At 44.1% G+C, this 27,138-nt stretch overlaps 1 protein-coding gene across 1 annotated transcript in view; it reads right to left on the minus strand.

The window, feature by feature from the left end:
* Positions 1-27,138, minus strand: part of LOC124622317 (cardioacceleratory peptide receptor-like) — a 364,747-nt gene that overhangs the window by 75,685 nt on the left and 261,924 nt on the right. The window contains exon 3 of the mRNA XM_047147994.1: positions 18,898-18,991. Within this exon, the coding sequence (XP_047003950.1) occupies positions 18,898-18,991 (94 nt within the window). The remainder of the gene's footprint in view (positions 1-18,897; positions 18,992-27,138) is intronic.

The raw sequence follows: 27,138 nt of genomic DNA on the forward strand, positions 1-27,138 counted from the left end.
CTCCTGGGTTCCGTTAAAGATGACTTACTACTCCGCAAACCTGGAGTTTACAAAATACCATGTGAATGTGGCCTTTCATATATCGGACAAACGAATCGTACAGTCCAAGAGAGGTGTACGGAACATCGCAGGTACACTCGGCTCTTACAACCCAGTAAATCGGCCGTGGCAGAGCATTGTATTGATTCAGGTCACTCTATGGTATATGAAAATGTCGAAATTCTGACTTCTGTTTCATCTTTCTGGGACTCCGTAGTAAAAGAGGCCATTGAAATCCGCTTGGTGAAGAATTTAATTAATAGAGACAGCGGTTTCACATTAGATAGATCATGGAATCCGGCACTTTCAATATTGAACTTACAAAGACGTCGCTACAGTTCAGCTCCCAGTAATATATCGATCTCCCAGCGTGGATCGAATGCGCAGCCACAGACGTAACTCATGCATATGTTACGTCTTTGCCGCCGATCAACATCACTGGCGCCTTGTTCATCTGTGCCGCATGCGCAGTGGCGCGGTCCGCGAGTTTAAAAGGATGGAGCGAGCGCTGGAGCGTCAGTCGTACGGCTCTCTCTGAAGATGGCTGAAAGATATACAGCCGAAATATTAGAAGAAGAAGCAGAATTTATGCGGCTGCATTCCCGAAATTTAATGGAGCATGCTACTTACTGTCTGGAAATAAATACTATTGAGTTAACAACCACCAATCTCCTATCAGGGAAGGGGTGCCAATGTGGAGAGAGAAAGTCGTAGGAGGAGATTAAGAATGATAGGGGGGAAGTCGAGGTGTATGAGGGCGATGGGTAAATGTATAGAAAGAGGAGGAGATAGAGAGAGAGAGAGAGAGAGAGAGAGAGAGAGAGAGGAAGAAGATATGGACGGAGAGACGGGTGTCAGAAGGAAAAGAGAAGGGAGAGGCGCAGGGGGAAATTTACAGACAAAAAGGAGAGGAGAAGGCAGACAGAGACAGGGGAGTAGGAGATGCGCAGAGAGTGTGGAGGAGGTCATAGAGGGGAAGGAGGTGACCTAAAGGGGTGAGGGAAGAGACGGGCAGAAGGAAGTAGATTGACAAAGTGAGGGGGTGCAGATGGACAGAGATAGGGGGAAAGAGGAGATGAACTAATAGAACACTGGAATAAGAACATATCCGGGCAAAGCGGAATACTCAGAAAGTACGCAATGACGTGAACACAAACGACAATTTTATTTAATGACATGAACACGAACGACAATTTTATTTAAATACAATAACTACAATGAATGCACTGCTATTTATGTTGTTCCCCTGTACATTGCAAAAGGCGGAACTGTTTCCTGATTCTGTACACACTGAAGAGCCACAGAAACAGGTACACAGGTACACTTGCCTAATAACTTGTAGGGACCCAGCAAGCAGAAGTGCGGCAACACGACGTGGCCTGGACTCGAGTAATGTCTGAGGTAACGCTGGAGGGAACTGACACCATGAATCCTGCAGGGCTGTCCATAAACCAGTACCGGCCAGGGTGGTCGAGCGGTTCTAGGCGCTATAGTCTGGAACCGCGCGACCGCTATGGTCGCAGGTTCGAATCCTGCCTCGGGCATGGATGTGTGTAATGTCCTTAGGTTAGTTAGGTTTAAGTAATTCTAAGTTCTAGGGGACTGATGACCTTAGAAGTTAAGTCCCATAGTGCTGAGCCGTTTTTGAACCATAAACCAGTAAGAGGACGAGGCGGTGGAGGTCTCTTGTGATCAGCACGTTGCAAGACATCCATGATATGTTCAATAATGTTCATGTCTGCAGTGTTTGGTGGCCAGCGGGAGTGTTTAAACACGGGAGAGTGACCCTGAAGCCACTCCGTAGCAGTTCTGGACATGTGGGATATCGCATTCTGTTCCTGCAATTTCCCGTCCGAATGGACAATGGACATGAATGGGCGCAAGCGATCAGACAGGATGCTTACGTGTCACCTGTCAAAATCGTATCTAGATGTGTCAGGGGCTCCATATGACTCCAACTACACACGCCCCACAGCATTATAGAGCCTCCCCTGCTGACACGCAGGGTCGATGGGTTGATGATGAGGTTGTCTCCATACCGCGCCACATACATGTCCACCCGCTTGATACTATTTGAAAAGAGACTCGTCCGATCAGGCAACATGTTTCCAATCATCAACAGTCTAATGTCGGTGTTGACGGGCCCAGGCGAGGCGTAAAGCTTGGTGTCGTGCAGTCATCAAGAGCACATGAATGGGCCTTCGGCTTCGAAAGCCCTTATCGATGATGTTTCGTTGAATGGTTCGGACGCTGACACTTGTTGATGCCCGAGCACTAAAAGCTGCAGCTATTTGCGGAAGGGTTGCACTTCTGTCACGTTGACCTATTCTGCTCAGTCTTCGTTGGTGCCGTTCTTGGACGATCTTTTTCCAGCCCCAATGACGTCGGAGATTTGATGTTTTACCGCATTCCTGATATTCACGTAACACTCGTGAAATGGTCGTATGAGAAAATCTCCAATTCATCGCTACCTCGGATACGCTGTGTCCCATCGCTTGTGCGCCGATTATACACTACCGTTTGTGGAAATAGCACACCAAGAAGGAAACGTATGAATTAAATTAATTTAATACCACAGTTTTCGGATCTGTACATGTTCTTTGAGCCCTACTATTCAGTACGTCGTGTGACTACCATGCGCTTCAATTAGAGCTGCTATACGCCGTGGCGTTGAATCAATAGGGTTCTGAATACGTTCCTGAGGGATTTTCTTCCACGCAGTTTGTATCCGAGCCCACAAATCCGTTACACCAGTTACTGGAGGAGAATGACGCACCAGGTGCTGACCAAACATATCCCAGACATGTTCGATGGGCGACATGTCTGGCGAACGTGTAGGCCAGGGAAGGAATGGTACCCGTCGCTCTTCGAAGAAGCCAGCACATTCCTCGCAATATGTGGCCGGGCATTGTCCCTTTCAAATGCAGCCTGCAGAGATGCCTGAAACAGGGGGAGTTTCTTAGGCTCCATAACCTCCGTTGGGTACCGGAAGCTCTTCAAAGTGCCCGCATACGTACGAAGCGAGATCGGTTGTTGTAACCAATGGCGCCCCAAACCATCACACCTGGTGTTTGTCTTCTACGCCGCTCCAAAATGCAGCCCTTCAGGTTGCCCTCACCACGGAACCGCCGGGCACTTATGCGGCCATCACTATAGGACACGTTGAAGCGGGACTCATCCGAAAAGATTACATGTTGCCGCCACTCAGCACCGCAGTGACGGTGTTCACGTGCCCATTGCAGTCGAAATAGCTTGTGGTTTCTGGATAATGGAAGCTGGCGTAATGGAATGCGTGCAACAAGTCCAACCTACAGCGGACGGAGACGAGCCGTCGATGCAGATAAGTTCACACCTGTTCCAGTGCTCCAGCGACGAGCCAACAATATGGATGACGCTGTACGGTCCGTAATGGCCAAGCGGACAGGATGACGGTGCTGTGGTCATGTTCCGTGGTCCAGTTCCCGCTCGTCACTGCGTACGTCCTTCCTCTATCCATTGCTTCCACACACTCATCACTGTCGTAGCAGCATGCCCTATGCGAGCCGAAATGTCACGGTATGACAACCCAGTTTCCCGGAGACAGGTCATTCTGCCCCGTTCGAACTCACTCACATGCCCACATGGCTCCTTTTGACATCGACGCGGCATACTGGCACTCACTGTATTGTTTCCACCTCGTGTGACACCTCCGCACCGACTACACCAGGCGCAACACTGGCCCAGTCGGATCGACACGAGAGAGCTCTGCTCGGCCTATGTGTACCCCATGTCACTGCAAAACGTATCAAGTGTTGCCTGCACACCCGTCGCCACTTCCACCAAGTGTGGCGCTATTCGGCTAATTCCTTCTCGGTGTTGCACTTTTCACAAACTACAGTGTAACACCACATTCGAACTCTCGTAAATATTGATAACCTGCCATTGTAGCAGCAGATCTAACAACTGTGCCTGACGTGAGACTTGTTGTCCTACATCTACATCTACATCTACATTGATACTCCGCAAGCCACCCAACGGTGTGTGGCGGAGGGCACTTTACGTGCCACTGTCATTACCTCCGTTTCCTGTTCCAGTCGCGTATGGTTCGCGGGAAGAACGACTGTCTGAAAGCCTCCGTGCGCGCTCTAATCTCTCTGATTTTACATTCGTGATCTCCTCGGGAGGTATAAGTAGGGGGAAGCAATATATTCGATACCTCATCCAGAAACGCACCCTCTCGAAACCTGGCGAGCAAGCTCCACCGCGATGCAGAGCGCCTCTCTTGCAGAGTCTGCCACTTGAGTTTATTAAACATCTCCGTAACGCTATCACGGTTACCAAATAACCCTGTGACGAAACGCGCCGCCCTTCTTTGGATCTTCTCTATCTCCTCCGTCAGACCGATCTGGTACGGATCCCACACTGATGAGCAATACTCAAGTATAGGTCGAACGAGTGTTTTGTAAGCCACCTCCTTTGTTGATGGACTACATTTTCTAAGCACTCTCCCAATGAATCTCAACCTGGTACCCGCCTTACCAACAATTAATTTTATATGATCATTCCACTTCAAATCGTTCCGCACGCATACTCCCAGATATTTTACAGAAGTAACTGCTACCAGTGTTTGTTCCGCTATCATATAATCATACAATAAAGGATCCTTCTTTCTATGTATTCGCAATACATTACATTTGTCTATGTTAAGGGTCAGTTGCCACTCCCTGCACCAAGTGCCTATCCGCTGCAGATCTTCCTGCATTTCGCTACAATTTTCTAATGCTGCAACTTCTCTGTATACTACAGCATCATCCGCGAAAAGCCGCATGGAACTTCCGACACTATCTACTAAGTCATTTATATATATTGTGAAAAGCAATGGTCCCATAACACTCCCCTGTGGCACGCCAGAGGTTACTTTAACGTCTGTAGACGTCTCTCCATTGATAACAACATGCTGTGTTCTGTTTGCTAAAAACTCTTCAATCCAGCCACACAGCTGGTCTGATATTCCGTAGGCTCTTACTTTGTTTATCAGGCGACAGTGCGGAACTGTATCGAACGCCTTCCGGAAGTCAAGAAAAATAGCATCTACCTGGGAGCCTGTATCTAATATTTTCTGGGTCTCATGAACAAATAAGATGCCGACCGCAGCGCCGTATTCTGCCTGTATTTCAATATGCATGCCTTTACCAGTTTCTTTGGCACTTCAGTATATTATCACCACGTGCAGCATGCTCTATAATGTGTTCCCATGCTGACTACAAGTGTAGCAAGAAACTCATGCGATAGGGCGTTCTCTTCCCGTACTTGTGACGTTGACAAGTACTGAATGGTCGTTTGTGCATGTGGGCGTCCTACAGTACGTCTGCCCAATGCAAACCACACCTGCTCCGTGGAATTTAAGTCGGGGAAACGGGCAGGACAGTCTTTGGCCGAATATTCTCCCCTTTCACGAGTTCCTCCACCTGTGCTGTTCGATGAGATAATCTAAAAAATGAAGTCAGGGTCGAATGCACGTCCTTAAAAGATTTACGTGGGGAAGGAGTATGAATTCACAATAACGTTGACCGGTGAGTGTATTGTGTTCAAAGATCTGGAGATCACTACGCCCAGACAACACTATGCCTCCTACGTAATAACATCTGAACTAAGAAAACAGTCGTGTTCGACAATGTTCCTCTCGCCGTATGAGATTACGTAATGCACCTAGGAACGTCCGCTCCTTTTCATTGTATTCGGCCCAGTCCTCATTTTATAGATGATAATGCGCCACAGCATCGAACTGCACATATAGAGGAGCTGTAGAATGGGGGCCGGCCGGAGTGGCCGAGCGTTTCTAGGCGCTACAGTCTGGAACCGCGCGACCGCTACAGTCACAGGTTCGAATCCTGCTTCGCGCATGGACGTGTGTGATGTCCTTAGGCTAGTTAGGTTTAAGTAGTTCTAAGTTATAGGGGACTGATGACCACAGCAGTTAAGTCCCATAGTGCTCAGAGCCATTTCAACCATTTTGTAGAATGGGAGGGCACTCGTCGAGTGGTCTGGCCTGACAGTCCTCCCGACTTAAACCCCATCGATTACGTGTTGGATGCGTTGCGGGGACATATAGCAGCACATTCACATGCCCCATCGATCATCCACCAGCTGTCAGTGGTGATGTTGGAGGATTGGATCCCTGACGCAAGAACTTCTCACCAACCCTTGGCCAACATTGTAGATGAAGCATTGCAGTCCATGCTGGTGATACATGCTATGAAAAACAATGTCCTGCCTTTTGTAATGTCCAGGAGACGACAATAATTGCGATATATTTAGTGTAATTGTTACCTTAATGATACTGACCCTACGACTTATCTTAAAAGATAGATTAAGGAAAGGAAAACCTACGTTTCTAGCGTTTGTAGACCTAGAGAAAGCTTTTGAAAATGTTGACTGGAATACTCTGTTCCAAATTCTGAAAGTGGCAGGGATAAAATACAGGGAGCGAAAGGCTATATGGAGCTTGTACAGAAACCAGTTGGCAGTTATAAGAGTCGAGGGACGTGAAAGAGAAGCAGTGGTTGGGAAGGGAGTGAGACAGGGTGGTAGCCTCTCCCCGATGTTATTAAATCTGTATATTGAGGAAGCAGTAAAGGAAACAAAAAAAATTCTGAGTAGGTATTAAAATCCATGGAGAAGAAATAAAAACTTTGAGGTCCGCCGATGACATTGTAATTCTGTCAGAGACAGCAAAGGACTTGGGAGAGGAGTTGAACGGAATGGACAGTGTCTTGAAAGGAGGATGTAAGATGAACATCAACAAAAGCAAAACGAGGATAATGGAATGTAGTCGAATTAAATCAGGTGATGCTCAGGGAATTAGATTAGGAAATGGGATACTTAAAGTAGTAAAGGAGGTTTGCTATTTGGAGAGCAAAATAACTGATAATGGTCGAAGTAGAGAGGATATAAAATGTAGACTGGCAATGGCAAGGAAAGCGTTTCTGAAGAAGAGAAACTGGTTAACATCGAATACAGATTTAAGTGTCAGGAAGTCGTTTCTGAAAGTATTTGTATGGAGTGTAGCCATGTATGGAAGCGAAACATGGACAATAAATACTTTGGACAAGAAGAGAATAGAAGCTTTCGAAATGTGGTGCTACAGAAGAATGCTGAAGATTAGATGGGTAGATCACATAACTAATGAGGAGGTATTGAATAGAATTGGGGAGAAGAGGAGTTTGTGGCACAACTTGACTAGAAGAAGGGATCGGTTGGTAGGACATGTTCTGAGGCATCAAGGTATCACCAGTTTAGTATTGGAGGGCAGCGTGGAGCATAAAAGTCGTAGAGGGAGACCAAGAGATGGCTACACTAAGTACATTCAGAAGGATGTAGTTAACTGTAGGTACTTTGAGATGGAGATGGTTGCACACGATAGAGTAGCATGGAGAACTGCATCAAACCAGTCTTTGGACTGGAGACCACAACAGTAAACAACACATAATAACACCTGAAGCAAGAAAACTGCCGTGTTCGACAATGTTCCTCTCGCCGCATGAGGTTACGTAATGCACCTAGGAACTTTGTCGAACAAGATCGATTCGATGGTTAAGCCGTTATGGTGTGGGGAGCCACAATATTGCATCAGCATACTGTCCTCCAAATCTCTGAACACGATTACTCGGCGGTCTACGGTTTTGTGACAAGGAACTCCTTCCCTGTTCGCTTCTTTCCGAAGCTGCATGCGGCCAAGTCCTCAATTTATAGATGATAATGCGCGACAGAATCGAACTGCGCAGGTGGAGGAGCTGTAGAATGAGAGGGCACTCGGCGAGTGGACTGCCCTGACGGTTCCCCCGACTTAAATACAATTTATTACATGTTGGAAGCATCGCAGAGACATACTGCAACACATTCACATGCGCCCCCGATCATCCACCAGTTGCCAATCGTGATGTTGGAGGAATGGAACTCTCTGACTAACTTCTTACCAACCTTATAGCCAACATGTGAGCACATTGTTGATAAAGCATTGCAGTTCATGCTGGTGATACAAGCTATGAGGAACAATGTCCTGCCTTTTGTACTGTCCAGGAGACCGCTATAATTGCGATGAATTTAGTGTAATTATTACCTTAATTCATCATTTCTGTTCGTCTCATGGGGTATTTCCTTCTGTTATCCTCTGTACCGTACTGTACTGTTCTGTAGCAATGTATCGTGCAAGTTTCATCGAGCTATGTTACTTGGAAGTGATACGTTTTATTTTCGTCCTTAAATTTCGAACCCCAGTGTTTTCTCTAACCGATCGTGACATGCTAATTAATATACAGGCTGGTCCATTGATAGTCACCAGCCAAAATATCTCACGAAATAAGCATCAAACGAAAAAACTAAGAAGAACGAAACTCATCTAGCTTGAAGGAGGAAACCAGATGGCGCCATGGTTCGCCCACCAGATGGCGCTGCCATAGGTCAAACAGATATCAACTGCGTTTTTTAAAATAGGAACCCCCATTATTTATTACATATTCGTGTAGTACGTAAAGAAATATGAATGTTTTAGTTGGACCACTCTTTTCGCTTTGTGATAGATGGCGCTGTAACAGTCACAAACGTATAAGTACGTGGTATCACTTAACATTCGGCCAGTGCGGACGATATTTGCTTCGTGATACATTACCCCTGTTAAAATGGACTGTTTAGCAATTGCGGAAAAGGTCGATGTCGTGTCGATGTATGACTATTTTGATCAAAATGCCCAACGGGCGTGTGCTCTGTAGGCTGCTCGGTATCCTGGACGACATCATCCAAGTGTCCGGACCGTTCACCGGATAGTTATGTTATTTAAGGAAACAGGAACTGTTCAGCCACATGTGGAACGTCAACCACGACCTGCAAAAAATGATGATGCCCAAGTAGGTGTTTTAGCTGGTGTCGCGGCTCATCCGCACATCAGTAGCAGACAAACTGCGCGAGAATCGGGAATCCCTAAAACGTTGGTGTTGAGAATGCTACATGAACATCGATGGCACCCGTACCATATTTCAATGCACCAGAAATTACATGGCGACGACTTTGAACGTCGTGTACAGTTCTGCCACTGGGTACAAGAGAAATTACCGGACGATGATAGATTCTTTGCACGCGTTCTATTTAGCGACGAAGCGTCATTCACCAACAGCGGTAACGTAAACCGGCATAACACGCACTATTGGACAACGGAAAATCCACGATGGCTGCGACAAGTGGAACATCAGCTACCTTGGCGGGTTAATGTATGGTGTGGCATTACAGGAGGAAGGATAATTGGCCCTCATTTTATCGATGGCAATCTAAATGGTGCAGTGTATGCTGATTTCCTACGTAATGTTCTACCGATGTTACTACAAGATGTTTCACTGCATGACTTAATGGCGATGTTCATCCAACATGATGGATATCCGGCACATAGCTCGCGTGAGGTTGAAGCGGTATTGAATAGCATATTTCATGACAGGTGGATTGGTCGTCGAAGCACCATACCATGCCCCGCACGTTCACCGGATCTGACGTCCCCGGATTTCTCTCTGTGGAGAAAGTTGAAGGATATTTGCTGTCGTGATCCACCGACAACGCCTGACAACATGCGTCAGCGCATTGTCAATGCATGTGCGAACATTACGTAAGGCGAACTACTCGCTGTTGAGAGGAATGTCGTTACACGTATTGCCAAATGCATTGAGGTTGACGGTCATCATTTTGAGCATTTATTGCATTAATGTGGTATTTATAGGTAATCACGCTGTAACAGCATGCCTTCTCAGAAATGATAAGTTCACTAAGGTACATGTATTCCATTGGAACAGCCGAAATAAAATGTTCAAACGTACCTACGTTCTGTATTTTACGTTAAAAAACCTACCTGTTACCAACCGTTCGTCTAAAATTGTGAGACATATGTTTGTCACTATTACAATGCCATCTGTCACAAAGCGAAAAAAGTGATCCAACTAAAACATTCATATTTCTTTACGTACTACAGGAATATGTAATAAAAATGGGGGTTCCCATTTTTAAAAAAACGCAGTTGATATCCGATTGACCTATGGCAGCGCCATCTAGCGGGCCAACCATAGCGCCGTCTGGTTTCCCCCTTCAAGCTAGACAAGTTTCGTGCTTTTTAGTTTTTTTAGTTTGACTCTTATTTCGTGAGATATTTGGCCCGGTCACGATCAATGGACCACCCTGTATAAGAAGACCTTGGCTGTAGACAGTGAAGGCTCGTCGATGAATAGCAGAGTTTTTACATGTCAAACGTGACATGTGATGAGATTTATTCATATTCGTTGATAATTCCTCGATAAACCGAGACATTTGATATTGCATTGCCTATGTGTTCAGAAATACGATGCAAAAAAGTTCCTTCGGACATGCATGCATGTCCAAAGGAACAGGCAGCGGCGACTACAGCCGTTAAGAAATACATTAAATGTATTCGTGCTTACTAATATGGACAACTATCAGCTGTATATGGAATGAGAACAATGAAAACTTGTGCCGGAGCGGCACTCGAATACCGATTTCTCGGTTTTTGAGCGGTCTTCTTACCATTAGGCTGTCAAAGTACGACTCATGATGAGACACAATCTTCCACCTGTCGTCACCCACGTGGCTGCAACCTGTATTCGTACATCCATTACGTGTATTCCCTTACAGGTGAAACATTTTAATCGGAAGTTGCTAAGTTTGGGTTTGGATGGGAATCGTGCACGGAATGTCTAATTATAAGGCGATTCTGGTTAGAATCCGTCGTCATTCCATTACGCAACTGATGTTTGTCCATATTCGCAAATGCGAATACTTTTCATGTAAACCGAGAAATGTCAACTGTCGCTCTCTAATTTCAGGTTCTCACTAATGGGAATTGGTCAGGGCGTGTACATGAAACAGTGGTAAGCGTAAAAATCTTGGCTGCCATTAGTAGTAACGTGTAAGATATTCGTGTCAGGAAAATGCTTTTCAGGGACAGTTTGTGCAAATCCAAGCATTATGTCGATAACTGCCTCTCAGATAAAGACCCAGAATATGTTCCTAACCGCAAATGCGGTTCAAAAGGCGTTCTTCATCAAGGAAATGTGAATAATTATTTTATCAAGTAAACAGTATTTGGTCTCTTACCAAGGTTCGTGTGAATTTGTGTGTGATGGCAGAAAGGTTAATGGCCATCGTTAACATTGTTTACTTACTGCAGTGAGGCTACAGTAAAATGAATTTTATACCATAGTGTACCAAAGATTAATTTTCGTGTTTGTCATACTTTATTACTGCTGTTGTACTTAATGGAAATCTTACTAACATAAACTGAAACATTTTGGACCTTTCAAAGTTGTTATTTTTTGAGAGATTTCACAGTATTGTATCGTTAAGTCACCAAGCAAGTAAACGATGGTAAAACAATACATAGCCTTCTTAAGTGCATTCATTTTGCAAGTAAACTATGTTAAGTACCTACTGACGTGTTTTATTAATAAAATTTATGGTATGATTTTTCATTTAAAAAAATACTACTTTAAAACAGACATATATGTCAATAACCACAACGGATATAATTGAAATATTTTATTTATGAGATTTTATTGAAATTTTACTGCGAAATTTCACAAATCAATATTCTACTCCTTTAGCATTGTTTACAGCAGAGAACATAAGCATTTAAAAAGAGAGCACATTTCCAGTTGGCATTACATCAGTTTCTCTTTAAAAACGTGGGCGTCCGCCTACTATCAATTTCCGAAAAGTTCGTTTCGATTTCTTGGATCGTCCACAAAATAAAAAGGGGTCAGGTTTCACTGATTCAAGCTACTGAATGTGACAAATTCCAAATGTTTCCAATGATCTTGTAATCGGATGCCATCGGAGCTTCTTGCATTTTGTGAACATTACTGCGCATTTATTAATATATAAAGGGCGCTACCGTTCATTACAGCATGTATAATGCTGTCTACGTCGTTGCTAATTTTCTTGCGATCATTAATCACTGTCGTGTAGTCTATAGTACAGCATGCAAATAATGAGAGAACTGCCGATACGGTGTGATATATCGTTTAAGTACAATGAGAAAATTAACGGCCCTACGAGGGATTTTCGGAAAGTAAAGCTTGTTGAATTATAAAATAAACGTCAATTTATTAAGAGTTTTTTTTTATTGAATACAACTTAACGCCAAGACCGTCAGGTAGTTTTCTATGTCATTGCCTCCTACATTATGGCGGTCGTCATATCGAGGAACGAGTTTTTCAGTGCCGTCCTAACAGTATTCTGCCACTTGTGATTTAAGCCATGTTTCGGTACTCTCGTTTAACTGGCCGTCGTCTTCAAACGCTGTGATATTAGCCATTTTTCTTCTTAAAAATGGGTGAAAAACTTTGGAAGACAAATCAGGGCTGTACGGAGGTTGAACAAGCATTTCCTTCTGTTCTGGATAGTTCTTCTGATGTTGTTTAGGGTTTCACAGCATAATTTTGTGCGCCTTTCCACAAACTCAACAAAGAGTTTCGTACAGAAAATGTTGGGCGTCTCTTATAAAGGTTTACAAGGAGAATTGACGTGGATTCAATGTATTGGTTGGTTACGTTGATATAAGCAACTCATGTTTTCCCGTGTCATTGTCATTAAGGAGTTAGTGTCCTGCACCGTACAGCAACAGAAAAGTCGATCCGGCTCTCAGTCTCTTCGTTTTGGTGGGCAGATACGTCGGGACCCATCGCGCACATAGTATTTGGTAACGGAGTTTGTCAGTCAGAAGTAAGTAAAACACTGTCCGTGATATCTAAGAGAAATTGACTGCTAATTCCGTAACAGTGAACTGTCGATTTTCCCTAATTTTGTTATTAACCTTTGTAACAAGTTCATTTGTCGTTCGTACATTATCGACGTTGATCTGGCCCTTAGGAAAAAAACGGCGCCATTTGACACTGTCAACTAACATTAATATGATCACCGGTCAAGCAGAAAAAGCACGTTTTGCGGCGCGTACCGAAGAGAGTCATTGGGGTCCTGGAATGTACCGACTGGAATACGGAGCCACGCCGACTCCAATACCGTTGCCAGCTGCCCAAGGTTTATCGTTTGAGGATCCATGGCTGCGGAGACCTACACATAGCAACGTTCGCTGAACTGTCGTTGAAGAGGCACTTTTGGTAGCCCGTTGGTTCATCCGGTCGATCAGTTGCTCAACAGTTGCACGTCTGTTCTCTCGTACACATCCCTCAGCCTTCGTTCATTCCTGTCATCTACGGCCGATGGTGCACCAAAGTCGCCTCGGCTGCGAGTTTACATAGCAACCTTTTGCCATGCACAGGATATTTTACGTAGTTATTACACGTTGACTTTGAACATAGGCAGTGGTCACGTTAAAGTGACTAAAGCGTGTATAATAGTAATATCAATCAAAGTCCTCTCCGCGTACAGAAGGGACTACAGCACGGAATTTGCTGGCGATGGGATTTTCTGTGAAAGCGACCATTTCGATTTACAGTTACGGCAGAAACAACACTTCGATAAACTTTCCACAGCACTGTCATACTCGTTCTGAGCGGGGAGAAACAGCTATGCTGAAATCATCCCACTACTATCACTTCTCCGCTCTCCAGACATGATCGGTCAGTTATCATATTCCGCTCCGTTGCCAATGTATTGAAATGCTGTGTACTGTCATGTCTTTGTAAATGGAAAGCGGTTTGTCTGTCCACAGATTTGTATCTAATTTTAAATACTGGATTCCATACCTTCTTGGATCACTGTAGCAACAGTGAGAAAGCCTGATGATATTTATTGTCAAATGAACAATGTATTCATATAAAGTGAGCATATTTTATCGACCATAACTCGGGAGACATTAAAAGAAGAACTTAATTGAATGTATTAAATTCGAAATGCGACTTCAGCTTTTACCTTACTTTACTGATACCTACTAAGAGAAAGTACTGAGAGCTTACCAAGTGCATCTGTCAGTGTAGTGAATTTTCTTCATCAGTCTGTATTCTTAAAGAGCGCCGAGAGAGGTGGAGCAGTGGTTGCCACACTGGACTCCCATTCGGAAGGACCACGGTTCAAACCCGCGTCCGGCTATCCTGATTCAGTTTTCCGTGATTTCCCTAAATCGCTCCAGGCAAATGGCGTGATGTTTCCTGTGAAAGGGCACGGCCTACTTCCTTCCCCATCCTTCCCTAATCCGAAGTGACTGATAACCTCGCTGTTTGGTACCCTCCCCCGAATCAACCAATCAGCCTTAAACAGCATATGAAATTTGAAGCACACATGTTGCATCTCAAATGGCTCTGAGCACTATGGGACTTAACTTCTGAGGCCATCAGTCCCCTAGAACTTAGAACTACTTAAACCTAACCAACCTAAGGACATCACACAAATCCATGCACGAGGCAGGATTCGAACCTGCGACCGTAGTGGTTCCAGACTGTAGCGCCTAGAACCGCTCGGCCACTCCGGCCGGCCATGTTGCATCTCTCTTTTCCTTTTGAGTCAGAAGACCTAATGTCACTGACGAATGGAAATGCTTTTTGCAACTGTTCACTGATGGAGTACTTGCGCATCTATGGACTCATTCCGCCCGGAGTGTGGTTATTGATGAAGAAAAACAACTAAACTTAACTAAAGCAATATAGCATAACACTACATACCACTCAATAAAACTAGATACAATTTCGCGTTTACAGGTAACATTCACTGGTAAGCCAAACCGCCACGTGGGATTAGCCGAGCGGTCTAGGGCGCTGCAGTCATGGACTGTGCGGCTGGTCCCGGCAGAGGTTCGAGTCCTCCCTCGGGCATGGGTGTGTGTGTTTGTCCTTAGGATAATTTAGGTTAAGTAGTGTGTAGGCTTAGGGACTGATGACCTCAGCAGTTAAGTCCCATAAGATTTCACACACATTTGAACATAAGCCAAAACGTTTCTGCCACTGCCGATCGCGACATTTGACGCCGCCTGGTGCTGTTATGGGCACATGATGCTGTACAGAAGGTATGTAAGAGGAGCAGACACGGACAATTGACAGATTATTACTATGTAGAGTCTATGAACGAGTATCTCGAAAACGGCGAAGTTGGTCGAATGTTTACGTGTTGCTGTTGTGAGCATCTACGGAAAGAGGCAGGACTGTGAAATTATAACTAGGTGCTAAATGGTTGGACGTCCACGAATCTTCAGAGAACGTGGATACGGAGGCTTGTTTTCTCGCTAAAATAGGATCTCTGGCGCCTCTGCCGAAAGAGTACAATGATGGTGCACCTACAAGTGTTTCTGAGCACGCCATTCATCGTACATTGTTGAACATGGAGCCCCGCAGCAGACGACCCCTACGTGCTCACATGCTGACCAAACGACATCGTTAATTAAGATTGCAGTGGGCAACGGACCATCGGAATTCGACCGTCGATCAATGGAAACGAGTCGGCTCTTCAAGTGACTCACATTTTTACTACACTCGGTCGATGATCGTCTCCACAATAGCCGTCATCGAGGTGAAAGCTGCTCGAAAAGTGCAGCGCGCCACGGACACAGGCTGATGGGAGCAGTATAATGCTATTGGAGCCATTCTCCTGCGATTGCATAGGACCTGTGGTAGTAATCAAAGACACACTGACAGCTGCATCCATTCATGCTTGATGTGTTCCCCGATTGTGATGTCTTCTTTCAGCAGGAACCGTGATACAGTGCTTTGAGAAGCATTATAGTGAACTCTTGTTGGTGTGTCGGCGACCAAATTCGCTTGACGTAAATCCTATGGAACCCATCTAGATCGCTATCGGGTGCCGTGACCCCGTACACCAATCAGCGGCCCGTTATTACACTGCTGGACATTAAAATTGCTACAACAAGAAGAAATGCAAATGATAAACGGGTATTCATTGGACAAATATATTACACTAGAACTGACAAGTAATTACATTTTCACGCAATTTGGCTGCATAGATCCTGAGTAATCAGTACCCAGAACAACCACCTCTGGCGTAATAACGGTCTTGATACGCCTGGGCATTGAGTCAAACAGAGCTTCGATGGTGTGTACACGTACAGCTGCCCATGCAGCTTCAACACGACACCACAGTTAATCAAGAGTAGTGACTGGCGTATTGTGACGAGCCAGTTGCTCGCCCACCATTGACCAGACGTCTTCACTTGGAGAATGTGCTGGCCAGGACAGCAGTCGAACATTTTCTATATCCAGAAAGGCCCGTACAGGACCTGCAACATGCGGTCGTACATTATCCTGCTGAAATGTAGGGTTTCGCAGGGATCGAATGAAGGGTACAGCCACGGGTCGTAACACATCTGAAATGTAACGTCCACTGTTCAAAGTGCAGTCTGTGCGAATAAGAGGTGACCGAGACGTGTAACCAATGACACCGCATACCATCAGGCCGGGTGATACGCCAGTATAGCGATGACGAATACACGCTTCCCATGTGTGTTCACCGCGATGTCGCCAAACGCCGATGCGACCACCATGATGCTGTAAACAAAATCTGGATTCATCCGAAAATATGACGTTTTGGCATTCGTGCACCCAGGTTCGTCGTTGAGTACACCACCGCAGGCGCTCCTGTCTATGGTGCAGCGTCAAGGGTAACCGCAGCCATGGTCTCCGAACTGATAGTCCATGCTGCTGCAAACGTCGTCCAACTGTTCGTGCTGATGGTTGTTGTCTTGCAAACGTCCCCGTCTGTTGACTCAGGGATCGAGACGTGGCTGCACGATCCGTTACAGCTATACGGATAAGATGCCTGTCATCTCGACTGCTAGTGATACAAGGCCGTTGGCATCCAACACGGCGGTCCGTATTGCCCTCCTGAATCCACCGATCCCGTATTCTGCTAACAGTCATTGTATCTCGATCAACGTGAGCAGCAATGTCGCGATACGATAGACCGCAATCGCAGTAAGCTAGAATCCGACCTTTATCAAAGTCGGAAACGTGATGGTAGGTATTTCTCTCATTACACGAGGCATTACAACAACGTTTCACCAGGCAACGCCGGTCAACTGCTGTTTGTGTATGAGAAATCAGTTGGAAACTTTCCTGATGTCAGCACGTTGTAGGTGTCGGCACCGGTGCCAACCTTGTGTGAATGCTCTGAAAGCTAATCATTTACATATCACAGCATCTTTTTCCTGTTGGTTAAATTTCCCGTCTGTAGCACGTCATCTTCGTGGTGTAGCAATTTTAATGGCCAGTAGACACGTACCTCCACAAACCTAGCAATGAATTGTCGGATTCCTAATACGCTGAATAATTGTTTTACTTCGTTCCAAAGACGGACAAACAAGCTGTTAAGAAGGTGGTCATAATGTTTTGGCTCATCGGTGTATGATGGTGGAAACCAGCTTGATACCTTCTGCACAATAATGTCAGTGGGTGCACTCTGGTAGCAATAGAGTATCTTTGTCAAACGGTTTCGCCAACTTCACTGCACTAATAATGTAACACATCGATAAAGGCGAAAGAAATATCTAATTCGGTGTAAACAGTTTATTATTATTACATCCAGGATAAAAAGCTGCTACAAAACTCGTGACCTCTTGGAAAAAAAAAGAACAGGATGGATGATCAGCGTAGCTCATACAATGCAGAAGGGTTTTACTGGCGATGTTTGCATTACAGGTGACATTTGTTTCAAGGTTGTTAGGGTGTTGAGGAAAGCACACTTCGCCGTGCGGGTTAGCCGCACGGTCTAGGGGCGCCTACCCAAGGTTCGCGCGGCTCGCCCGGTCGGAGGTTCGAGTCCTCCCTCGGGCACGGGTGTGTGTGTGTTGTCCTTAGCGTAAGTTAGTTTCAGTTAGATTGAGTAGTGTGTAAGTCTAGGGACGGATGACCTCACTAGTCTGGTCTCATAAAAACTTCCCACAAATTTTCAATGCACACTTCTCTTTCTAACATTTCGTTATCTGCTACTGGTGACATCATCAGAGGTTATAATAACTGAGAAACCATTTACAGTCTCAAAAAACTTCAGCAAGCTGAAGTGTTTTTACGTATCCAGGTTACGGTCGATTTGTGATGTCATCAGACCACAGCCCAAGATTGCGGGGTAGAGCCGACGTGTGTTATGTGTTTAGTATTGAGGCTCACAACTTGTCTCATTTCACTATATCTTCTTTTCTGTTGAACCTGTCAATAGAACTCATTTTTCATGACGCATATAACCAATGGGGGTAGGTACCTTATGCCAACACTAAGAAAGTTTAAAAAACTAAATTCAAAATTCGTTAATTGTTGTTGAGTTATTTAACATCATACTTTTAAAAGCGATATTGATGTGTTAGTATGGTCCAGGACACGGAAATATCTTTAAGCAAACTTTTAGCGACATCAACACAGTTTCAGTAACGTGTGTTTCCTGGGGTAGGGAGGCGTGGTATTAGGGTACTTATGCCCACTCAAAAAAAATTGTTAACTGTTGTTGAGTTTTACTCATAACATACTTTTTAAAGAGATACTAATGTGTAACTAAGGTCATGATCCTCAAAATATTGAATACGACGTTCATTGAGGAAAGTTAAATGGACTTAAGTTTTGGATTATGTACACCTGAAAAATTTGAAACATTTATGGACTCAGATAGAATTTTCATTACACATAATAAATATGTTTTTTTTTCGAGATTTTAAAATATCAAGTAACTGATTAGATTGCAATATGTTCAAATCATGGACATAAATATTTCCGCCCTCCTTCACCTTGGTATTACGGGGGTTAATTCTTTTAAAAATTTCAATGGACTTTCTGCACATCCTGGCGTAGTAATAATTTACAGCTTTCCCATAGAACAAATATTACCGGAAAGCAGCTACGTACTAATGTACTATATGAAAGTAAATATGTTGTTACTCACAGCTTCCTGAGAAGTTCATGGGGTGCGTGATTGCGTCGTAGCGGTCAATGCTCAGTGCCACCAGCATGTAGGTCGACGAGTACGTAACGACTGCCTGAAACATGAAAACGAGAGCACAGCAGCTAGAGTGCATCACGCCAGTCCAATTCTCTGAACCGTACATCACGCAGAAGATTTCTACTTACGGGGGAAAAAGGAAAAATGGGGCGTTCCATATGAAATCTAATTTTTATCTTGCATCAGTGGTTGTGTCGCAGCAAACTCCAAATGCAATTACGGCCGTATATACGCTTCCAGGAAGACAGAGAGGATGTTGTTACTGCATTTTTTTGAAATTATTTTTGAGCTGGGTTGTTGAAATTTAGAGATTCTTTTAAAAGAGATTGCGGTAATGCAATTATTTCGTGAAGGCCATGATTTATAATGAAAAGCCGGAGCAAGCTCTGCTTCAGTTCTCGGAATGCTACTGATTGTGAGCTCACGCTGCAAGTACTATTATTCCACTCTCACTGGGAACGAGATACGTCATCAGATTGTACTGCATCGGGATTTACACCATTATGAGATTGCAAAATTTAACATCCTTACGGCAGACTTTGATTAATCTTCCGAGTCTGTTGCACGGTCGTTTTAGGTATTTGTTTCATGATATCCTAACACTCGTACCTAGGCTAGGCCGGGATACGAACCCAAACGTCATCGATTTCTTGCCATTCTTTTTCATCTCTTATGAGAATATTTCTCCGCTAATTCAGTCTCAGTTACACCTCTCAGGATATGATGAAAGCACCCTCTACCAATTTCCCGAGTAGTTAAATCCATCGCGTCATGGGAGACTCCTTAAATTTTTTTTGAAATAATGGAGAGGAACAAGCGATGAAGGCTTTCACTGGATCTCATAACTGTGCTTCCGTCTCTCAACCGGAGGTCCAACACACGCGAAAGCATGTGTCCACATTCGAATCCCGTTTCCAACATCAAGTTCGGTTTACCATAAATGATCTATGACGAGTATAATCACTGTAGATTGAATCATTTCATTTTTTATACTAGTTTCACTATCATCTTCACTTACAGACGTTCAGATTTAGTTTAAAAGTATGGCCGAGTCAAATGGATTCGTAAAAAATAGTGTTTATTGTACGATACAGGCCAATGTGATACAGGCACCATATTCTCATACACATCATAGAGATCCACGAATCAAAATAAAACGCTGTCGGTGAACTTGTGCATATCGGATTGTTGATTATTCATTTTCTGTTTTTAATATGTCGTAATGCCATGGAATAAGGAAAATCTTTTGTCTTTCCGCACTTATTATCAATTGAAGGACATCCCATTATTTGCAAAATGGGTTTTCCAGTTGAAGCTTCCATACAACTTTAACGGTACAAGAGTTCAAAGTCGCGAAAAATATCTGAAGGAAAATTCACCTGGTGAGAAAACTCTTATATTCACCGGCATTAGGTTTCTTACTGCGATAACATCCGAATGTTAGCAACGAAATCAGGAGTGAAGGGCAATTTGTAATAAGCCTTTTCCTTCTCTTATGTACAGGGTGATTATAATTAAAGTTCCCGTTTCAAAACGCTGTAAAAAGAGAACCGCTGCTCACAACTATGCCAAATTTGAACGGAAAAATAATGAAAAATGGGGAAACGTTACAGAACTCAAAAAATTTACGAAACTTTTCCCACTAGATGACGCTGTAAGTGTGAGAACGTAAAGGGTGTGTGTGTTGGCTATGGTGTCTGTTGTACTTCAAACCAACCGTACTGTGCAATGTGTTTAGCTGTACAAGTTCGACGGTCTATAGTCGTAGCACTGTTAGTTAGGTAAGTCCATCCACAATGCTAAGGCACCATATCGGATGGGAAAACTCGTTTTTTTTGTTGTTGTTCTGACCCCAAAAACAGCATAAAAAACAATACTGAAGTCGGTTTCTAACTGGTATGGGACTGGCGCAAGACATGTTCAATATGCTATCCAACGTTTTTTGCTTCAAATTGAAATCGAGAAACAACATATTGCACAACAGAGCGGAGTGTCTCAGGCTTCACGATCAGAATGCGTTTCGAAATTCGTGCCTTCAGTTCAACCACGTTTGTAATCGGAGCACTAAACATCACGTCTTTCAGATAACCGCACAGCCAGAACAAACACGGATTAAGATCAGGTCATCTCTACGGCCAAGCTGTAGGGAAAACTGTCTCTGCAGCAGCCGCTCCACTGACGGTTCATTCACAACCAAGCTGTTAGAATGACATTAGTGCGCAATAGACTCTCATAAAAAGGTGACGGTTCAGGTAATAGTAATCACAGGGCTCATCTCCTCGAAAGATATATGGCCCTAGGATTAACCCGCACCCCATAATTATCTTCGTAGTAAGAAGCAGTACCGGTTAATGTGCGAGCAGACTTTCCGTTGCCAATATATTGAAATGCTGTGTACTGTCATGTCTTTGTAAATGGAAAGCGGTTTGTCTGTCCACAGAATGTTCCACTACCATTCACTGTCCACTTGCATGCGAGCAAGAAATTCTAGTGCAGTCGTTTGTCTTGCAGGAAGGTCAGCAGGAAGCAACTCCTGAACATGAGTTGTTCTTGATGGATAGCAGCGCAGGATGTTCCGAGGAATCGTGCTCGCAGGCATGACCTAAGTTCAGGCAGTTCTCCGTGGGATGCATGTTTGCACACCACCGTTGGACCCCTCCAGCATTGCTTTGGCCACGTGTTCTACTGACGTCGGATCAATTGTTTTCCTCCTTCTGCCACACTGTATTTCCAAAGAACAAGACTTTTCGAATTTCGTTATCATTTCCTCATATCCTTGACAAGGGTCGGACTAACGCTTTTCTTCATACCCTTTAGTGTTCGGAACTTATTCAGAACTACTGGCGCGGTCATCATTCTTGTAAAAGAGACACACCCACCAGCGCGACGTCCTGCGTTGACAGTCACGCCTAGTGCCTTAGGTGCAAACTAAGGGAAGGAACACCATTTCTTTCGTGTATTTTGCCGCTTACAGTGGCATCTAGTGGAAAATATTTCGTTTTTTTATTTTTGCCCTCCATACTGTCTCTCCCTTCTTCGATCATATTTATTTCAAATCAGATGTCATTGTGAGCACTGGTTAGCTTTTACGGTGTACTGAAACTAGAACTTTAATCATAATCGCCCCATATTTCGCACCAATCCCTTACGACCACTATTGTATCCCTGATTCGTCTATTGTAAGCCGAGTGCTCGGTTAGATGACAGATACCAACGAGACTGCGGATACAGAATAAATCTGTCTATTAGGTAACGGATTGGTGCGAATTTTTAAAACTGTCTGCAACGTTATGCAGGACCTGAAAGTAGACGGTTCTTTGTGAGCATGATATATGCAGTCTTGTTGACATGCGAGTTAAATATATATGCTGGCTCATAGTTATGGGGTTTGGGTGACTACACATGACGAGTGTTTCTATCACTTGAAGATTACATTATTAAATGGTGAAACCTGTCTTGCAGATTAAATAAAAATTTATTGAAGGATACTGGTGTCAAGCATTGTTGCTAATCCGCAGTGAAGACATTATAAACGGCGTACTGATTCAGTTTGGGGAAGTAGGTGCGTGAGGTGATGCTTACACTGTTACAGACCTATTATTTGGCTGAAGAGTCACGTAGACAAGGAAGGCAGAATGCAGTTCCATCTGGGTGTATCTCTAGAACTGTATCAAAGCCTTAGATCATTCCGCCTCGCTTCGCATACGGTAGATGCGCAGTCTTTGCTGACTCATCGCTGTTGTAAATAATTGTATTCTTCTCGTCAAATCTGCGTTTGAGGTTTACTGGTTAAACAAATGTCCGCAAACATTCATTAGGGGAGAAGTTAGTGTAGAAATTTGCTTGAAATCGGCCAAGAAATTTTAGAGACTTTTCGTGACAGGCTTTCCCCTTTATGTATTACATACATATATTTTTCAAATCAGATTACGAAATCTTGTGTAGATAGAGATCTTCCTCTTGCCTTGAAGGTAAAGAGTGCAAAATTTCATAAAAATTGCAATGAAATGGCAAATCTGTATTAATTACAACCACACGAACTGACGAACCAAAAGATTACGACTACCTGCTTAAAAGGTCGTTCGGTCATCTTTGGAATGCAATACATCATCGATTCTGCGTATCAAATGGCTCAAATGGCTCTGAGCACTATGGGACTCAACATCTGAGGTCATCAGTTCCCTAGAAATTAGAACTACTTAAACCTAACTAACCTAAGGACATCACACCCATCCATGCCCGAAGCAGGATTCGAACCTGCGACCGTAGCAGTCACGCGGTTCCGGACTGAAGTGCCTAGAACCGCACGGCCACCATGGCCGGCGATTCTGCGTATCATCTATTCTACAGTTCGTTGGTAGACTTGTGGAGTGTGTGGCAGTGCATGTCTAAGTCATGTAATTCCCGTAAATAAAGGCCCATGATTTGTGTACGCGGTGATGGCATCTTGTAGCACCCATATGGGTGCATCAGATTCACATCAGGCAAATTTGGTGGCCAAGACACTAACGTGATTTCACTATCATGCTCCTTAGACCACTGGACCAAACTGCTTGACACGATTCTGTCTTTTACACGCGGACTATTATGCTATCAAAAGACGACATCGCCATCGGGGAAAAAATCAAGGACGCAGCAGTGCAGCTGCTCTGCAGCTGTCAGCGCGTTTTTAACTGCTACCACAGGCCTTATGCAAGCGCAGGAGAATATAATATCGTAATAGCGCTACTATCAGCCTGCATCCATGGCGTGGTGCACGTTTTGAGCCGTCGTTCATCTCGCTATCGGCGTTTATCGAGATGACCATCGACCTGGTGTAACAAGAACGTGATCAATCTGCCCGGATGACAAGATTCCATTAATCTGCTCTCCAATCTCACTGATGCCACGCCCACGGCAATCGTTACTGACGATGCTGTTGGGTCAACATGGGACTAGGGTCTGTTGCGGAGACCAATGTGTGCTGAATGTTGCGCCCCGGAAGACTTGTGTGTCCACCAGCATTGTGCTTTTCCACCAAAGATGGCATAGGTCACCGCCTATCCTATGTTACCGAGCAGGAAATGCTCCGAACTCCTTCTTGTTCTGTGTAGAGTCGTGGACGTCCAACTATTTAGCTCCAAGTGGTATTTTCACTGTCTACTACTTTCCATAGATGCTCATGACAGCTGCACGTTAACATTCGGCCAGATTCACTGTTTTCGAGATACCCGTTTACCAGCTCCGGGTAATAACAACCTGCTATTTGTCAAAGACGTTTATGTCAGTGTATTTCTTCATTTTCTGGCTGTATCGTCGCTAGAATGATTGCCCCATACGACTCTCCTCCGCTTATACACTTTCCATACCGCATTACATTCCCGCAAGCCATCAGGCGACATCCAGCCTCGCGGTTGACAGCGTTAATTGAAGGCTGTCCTCCACTGCGTTGTCCGTGGTGAAAGCTAACGCCTGGAATTTGGTGTCCTCGGCAATTCTTGACTCTGTGGATCTCGTAGTATTGAATCCTTAAGGGGAGCCGGAGGTGGTCAAATCCAAAAAATTACGATTTTTTTTTTTGCTACCGTAAATTAATTGGAACATTCTTCTTTAATGTAAACTTTGAATTATTGTTCTACTCGCCCTGGAAATGGAGTTGTTACCATTTTCCACCACGCCTGCAGAGGAAATGGGCGGGCGCTGAATGCATCTAACACCCTCTCGTGAGTTCCTGGCGAACTGCTTGGGATTTTCTCGGCCTGTTACGCATACAGCGCCTTATGTTACGCATACAGCGAGTGTGCAAGGGTTGGCTACATTGTTTTCTGTGACAAATGAAGCGCTAAGAGCGCGGAACATCGTCTCTTTGCTGTTTACCGTTTCGAATTAGTTCAGTGTTGCGCCTGTTGTTGGTAGTATTATACTTCGTGTGTAAAGCGTTGTTCTGGTTACGATGCCACGTTTTAGTGACCGTGTATATAATAAGAGGAAGAACGTAGGTAAAAGAAAATTAACACTAATACCAAGTAGCGATACTACAATTACTGAAACAGTGCTGCTAAGCAACACATGGCCGGCCATAGCCCTGTGACATCTTCTAGCAAGAAGCTGACTGGTGGAAGTGACAAATTTCGTGAATATGTTAGTGACAGTGATGATATTTTTCATGACTTAGCACTGCCAGAATTGTTACACAAATGTCTACACGGAAAGACGCAGAATCCTAATGAGAGCGTGAACAATTTGATTTGGAAAGTGATTCCTAAAAGGGTGTTTGTAAGCATAAAAACACTGCACTTTGGCATTTATTATGCAATAGCAACCTACAACCAAGGGAACAGTGTGAAGTGTGAAGTTCTGAAGGTTCAAATAGCTCTGAGCACTATGGGACTCAACTGCTGAGGTTATTAGTCCCCTGAAGTTCTGAAGGCATTAGGATTTACAGCTGGGGTGAACACTGTACGAGCACTAAGAAATATTGACAGAGAAAGGATAAGAGGAGCAGAAAGAAGTGAAAGGCATATGAAGTATGATGGAACAACAGGCCAGAAAAAAAGACAGAAGAGGAAGCTTTTGGAGGATAAAGAAGAAGACCCTGATAATCCATCCTATAGTGCAGGAATGTATTGAGAAACTTTGATAGCCACTTCCCGTAAATTAGAATTTTTCGAATATAAGGAACATTTTCTCAAAATCCACTCAAGCTAGAGAGATGAAATTTTTATACAGCACTCCTAGTGATCAAACTTACATTGTAACACAGCCATTTTGCAATATGTTCAGTAGTTTCATTTCAGTTTAATTATAAAGCAATTATTTGTAACATAATTTGGGTCATTAATAAAAAAAATAATGGGAAGGAAACTAGAAAAGATACTCCAAAATCCCTGTGTCATAACTGCAATAGTAAACCACTCTGTATGTAAAAAAAAAATTCAAATTTTTCTATTTGGTAGATTATTCATAAATGTTCCTCAAACTTACTGATTTTAACATGGGCAGCATAGGCACCTCTGGCTCCCCTTAAGCATTTGCGAATTGGAATATCCCATGCATCTAGCTCCAAGTACCATGTTTGGATGATAATTTTATATATAGACTGTGTTTTGAGGCACGGCAAGATCCAGAGAGGAAATTTTTAGTAGATTGTGCAAAAAGAAGCGAGGGAATACACACGTCCATCGCTAGGACTGGAGACGTCAAACATCAGTGATGGGATGCAGCAGCGAGCAGAGCGTCTGCTTTGAGAGGCAGCGTATCCAGTGGCGGCCATCTGCAGTGTATGCAGCTTGCACTCCTACACATTGATTATGGTAAGCATCAGCTTATTAGCGAAGCGTAAAATTAGGCGATTTTCGACTGTTTATTAAACTCATGAGGGATCATCCATTACCAGTTGAGCAGGACTAGTCGCATGTTTCTTTTCCTTACACTGTTTCGGTGAGATCTTACAATTTCTATGTATACCCCATTAACGTCAAATTTTGCAGCACTGCTCTAATGGATATACTCATCTTACGCCTCACATCGTTTTCTGTCGTTATTTCACGCAGTGTTGCTTGTCTATTATTGTCGACTAACACTGACAACTATACGGAAATACAGTTGCTCTCTCGGTCGTTAAGTGAAGGCTGTCGGCCACTGCATTGTCCGTGGTGAGAGATAATGCCTGGAATTTGGTGTTCTCGACACACTCTTGACACTGTGGATCTCGGAATATCGAATCCTTAGCGATTTCCGAAATTGAATGTCCCATACATCTAGCTCCAACTGCCATTCCGCGTTCGTAATCCCGTCGTGCATCCTTAATCACGGTGGAAACCTTTCCACATGAACCACTTGACTACCAATGACAGTTTCAACAATGCGCTGCCATTTTATACCTTGTGTAAGCCATAATATCACCATCTTTGTATGTCCATATCGCTGTCCCATGGCTTTCGTCACATCAGTGTACAGCTACTTAATTCAGCCGCCAGCTGGTGACTTTTGGCTTCCCAGTTTATGTAGTGAACGTGAGACTGTACACTATGCAGAGATGCAGAGTTGTAAACTACACTCCTGGAAATGGAAAAAAGAACACATTGACACCGGTGTGTCAGATCCACCATACTTGCTCCGGACACTGCTAGAGGGCTGTACAAGCAATGATCACACGCACGGCACAGCGGACACACCAGGAACCGCGGTGTTGGCCGTCGAATG

Source organism: Schistocerca americana, chromosome 7, assembly GCF_021461395.2.
Source record: "Schistocerca americana isolate TAMUIC-IGC-003095 chromosome 7, iqSchAmer2.1, whole genome shotgun sequence".
NCBI lineage: Eukaryota > Metazoa > Arthropoda > Insecta > Orthoptera > Acrididae > Schistocerca > Schistocerca americana.